Below are 4,230 nucleotides of genomic sequence, written 5' to 3' on the forward strand. Positions count from 1 at the left end.
ATTACTATATTAACCTAGTCTAAAGACAAAATATTTTAAATCCCTTTTTTATGGAATGTGTCTAGCATAAGAAAATATAAGTTTAAAGCAAGAGTTACTTACGGTCTCACTGGTCTGTATTAATTTTGATAAACCTCTGACCCTCTCAATTCCAAAATACCTAACATCACAAAAGTATGACAGCCACTTATTTACAAGGGGTTTTTTTTCAGGACTGTGAAAAGCACATTTATCTTTTTATGCATGTTTCTGCTAATGTCCTAAACTTGGGTTCCAACTGATCTAAGAAGTCAAGTGCCTCTTCTTCATGCTGATCACTGCAGCAGCCTACAGAGCCAGCCAAGGATCCTTTTCCTTCATAGTTATATGAAAGGAGATAATCTTCAGAGTGCTTCTGCTCTTCATCCTGTCTGCATAGGTGCACCTTCTGGATAGGAAGAGAACATACCTTATTAGTTTCTTAAATTGTTATCCTAAACATATTGCATAAAAATAATTTCTTTTTGATTTACCTTTCATTGATTAATTTTTAATCAGAGTGTGTCCTCTAATGGATTCCTACATACAAAAAATGCACATGATTGGTCTATATCATTAAGACTACAAAATATAAGTATTTATCAAAGAAATAATTTCTACTAATTATGTATGTAACAATAAAAGCAGAAAAACCTGTTTAAATAACCTGTCAAGCAACTAAACTCCACTCAAAATTGAAAGACTGATTTACACAACTAGTTAGGCAAGTAGTGAGAGGTTTTTGATCTCCAAGGCATGGAGTGACTACATTTCTAATGCTGTACATTCAATTCATGCTCCATTGCTAAGTATGAGGTTCAAATTAGTACAAAGCAAGCAGTTAGAATAAAACCAAACAGTGATTCTCAGAAAAACTCACAAAAGCTTGAGTAAGGTAATTATTCTAAATTATTAAATATTCTAAATGAAAAACAGAACACTGCCTATAGTCTAAGCCATGAAAAGAGTCATTTACACTTATGTCTGAAATATGTCAAGGATGACTTCTTGAAAGGTCCAAAGGAGATGCAGAGGAGCAAAGGAGAGGAAAAATGAAATTAACCAAAACGAGAAAGCCATTTTTCTAGCACAATTACATGTCTTCCTTGAAAAGTCTGTGTATATCGACCATAACCTACACTTCAAAAAAAATCAGTTTCAGAATACTTACTTCACCTAAACGAGGATGTGTGAAATTATGCCATTCTGAGTAGGAGTATCTACATGTATCCATCATAGGTTGTCCTCCTCCTTCTTTAACTGATCCCAGAGTCTGATGTCCACCTCCCTTGACTGATTCCAAGGTATGCCCTCTTCCTTTTACCATTTCAAATGTTTGTTGCTCTCCTGTTTTTACTCCATATCCTCCTTGATCACATGTACTTTGTAGAGGAATTATGTTCTGATCCTAAAAATAAAAAATGAAGTAGTGCTGATACCTTTTTTTTAACTTCTTTTTTTTAAATTCAAAATATGAAATAGCACTCTGAAAGCGTCAAAACTGAAAACTGAGAATACCATGACATTAGAGTTGGACTCAATGATTTTTGAGGTCTCTTCCAACCCGGTTGATTCTATAATTCTATGACTTTGAACAAGAAGCTATCCTTAGTACTTGGTGTATAAAGAGCAGTCTTTGGAAAGGATACTATGACAAGGGGGAAGAGGGGAAATCTGCATTTAAATATGATATGAGATCCAAAAACTGAGTTTTTATCTCACTGAAAGCTGTGCTATAATCCATATACTAGTTTATACTGGCACTACATTATGTGTCATAGGCAACAAGGTATTTGACACTTGCCACCATTAGGATTTCTTGGCTTTCAAGGTGAAGTAAACTCAATAATTTTTAAACTTAGCTCCTTTTCTTGGGGAGGACAAAGTCAGGGGGTGGGGGACAATGGAGAAGAGGAAGAGTCTGAAGAGCTAAGTCCTTGTGTATGAATACAGTCCTGGGCTGAACGATCTCCATGGTAGACTGAAAGAAATTTAGATGCCAAAAGCAAGAACTAATTTCATGAACATGGACTGTTCATGAAATCAAATCTATTTGGGGCCATTTTTCAGGGGACAGGCAGAAATTGCACCTGCAATTTACAACAGCTATCTGCTCAATTTAAAAAGCCTTTTCCAAGGAAAAACAATAATATTTTGCCATAAACACATATTCAACATAGGTAAGATAATAAATTTCTATCTAAACTCATTGTTGAAGATGACTGAAGTGATTAAAATGTTTGCCTGAAACTTCCAACAACACACTTAAAATCTGGAAGAAATAGAAGTAGGCAGACTAACAACTACAAGCTATATTTAAATGTATACAGTATTACCAAATCTAAGGTAAGAATTTTCAGATTCTTGTTAAATAGCGAAGCACATCTAATGATCCCTCTGTTGACTGCATATTTCCTTTACCAAATCACTTACTTGCAGGTGATCCTGTTCTCAAACTGCAATGCTATGAACATCTTAATTACAAGATCCTACATCAAAGCAAACAGACAACTTACCATCACTTCTTCTCCTGGAGCTTCTGTGTTTGAAATTATTAAATTGTGATTGGCACAATCATCAGTCACTTGCCTGTGCATTACCCCAGAGCCACAGCAGCCACAAATCGTGATCAAGATTACTGTGGAAAGGAAAGAAGTGAGGAAGACACTATGAGCTTTACCTCATAATGGTATCTACTTCTGTTGGATAATGAATTTTTAATGCCTAAGCATCACATATGATTGAAAATAAAAAAAAATTCATTTCCAAAAATTCTCATGCTCAAAGCTGTATATAAACACAATTTTGCTGTGGGGGTGGTGAGACACTGAAACATTACTGTGGAAAGGAAAGAAGTGAGGAAGACACTATGAGCTTTACCTCATAATGGTATCTACTTCTGTTGGATAATGAATTTTTAATGCCTAAGCATCACATATGATTGAAAATAAAAAAAAATTCATTTCCAAAAATTCTCATGCTCAAAGCTGTATATAAACACAATTTTGCTGTGGGGGTGGTGAGACACTGAAACAGGTTGCCCTGCCCTGGGCAGTGTTCAAGCCCAGGCTGGATGAGGCCTTGTGCACCTGATCTAGTGAGAAGGTGTCCCTGGCCCATGGCAGGGGGGGTTGGGACTAGATGATCTGTAAGGTCCATTTCAACCCTTAAATTCTATGATTCTATGATTTTTTCAAACAGTATATGGAGTTTTCACTGCATTGTTGAATTATTTCATTCTTCAAAAACACAACTTGCTTCCTGCAACAGAAAAGCAAGCATCCTGTATGAAAGGACTGACTGCAAAGTTTCATAGTAATGAAAACTTTAGACCAAATCCATGTGAAAAATCATGGCTTATGCCTACAACAAGGCTGTACATAAGACACTTTTCATCTATGAATATGCAGATATCAGATTATAGTATAAGGAACTAATATGCAAGCTAAAGGTCCCAATACCAGACTTCTTCACAGAAAAGGTCAGCAGAACCCTGGGGGACTTCAAGCATTATGTTGCAACACAATTTTATTTAATTCCCTGTATTCATCTTATTCCTCTCAAAATATTACTTTCTGTTGTCATGGAGACTCAGCCAGAAATGGCTGCATAAAGGAATCATGTACAACTAATGCCTCTCCTAAACAAATGACTAAACCTTTCATTCAGAGAACCATTCATTTTTATTTACTTTTCAAATTGTTAGCTTAAAAATAAAGAAGCACACGAGAAATAGAACAGTTGTGCCTAACTGCCCACTGAGCAATCTGACCTCTGAACATATAAACTTCTGTGGAAATTGGCCAAGAGCCACTTTCAAGCTAATTTAGCTTCTGTAGCATCAGCTGTCAGCAAGACCTGCATCAGTGACTCCAGCAGGCTGCCTCCTGATGCTCACAGATGGGAAGAAGACCTCCACGACAGAACTGAGTAGGATACACAGGGTAAAACCTAGCCAAAATAAAATACTGCATCTATTTTTGGGGGATGCAGTCAAGAGGCAGAAACAAAAAGGTAGCTGATGTTTCACACAGTTCCTCTACTGAGCATTCCCTAAAAAAAAAAAAAAAAATTCAGAAAATTCGATCTCCAGGCTATATCACAAATTTGGGCATCTGCCCTGTTGAGATAAAACACTGATCTATCTAGCCTTCAAAATATGTCGAAGTCCCAGTGTTCTATCTACTTGAATAAGAAGGAGCTAGCTGAGAT

The 4,230-nt window shown here is 36.3% G+C and overlaps 1 protein-coding gene across 1 annotated transcript in view; it reads right to left on the reverse strand.

The window, feature by feature from the left end:
- Nucleotides 1-229: 229 nt before the first annotated feature.
- Nucleotides 230-4,230, reverse strand: part of LOC103808541 (desmocollin-2-like) — a gene marked incomplete at its 5' end in the record, with an annotated part of 20,941 nt that continues 16,940 nt past the window's right edge. Inside the window, 3 exons of the mRNA XM_009081329.1 lie at nucleotides 230-427; nucleotides 1,190-1,426; nucleotides 2,535-2,656. Coding sequence (XP_009079577.1) covers nucleotides 230-427; nucleotides 1,190-1,426; nucleotides 2,535-2,656 — 557 coding nt within the window. The remainder of the gene's footprint in view (nucleotides 428-1,189; nucleotides 1,427-2,534; nucleotides 2,657-4,230) is intronic.

Source organism: Acanthisitta chloris, unplaced genomic scaffold (assembly GCF_000695815.1).
Source record: "Acanthisitta chloris isolate BGI_N310 unplaced genomic scaffold, ASM69581v1 scaffold31818, whole genome shotgun sequence".
Taxonomy (NCBI): Eukaryota; Metazoa; Chordata; class Aves; order Passeriformes; family Acanthisittidae; genus Acanthisitta; species Acanthisitta chloris.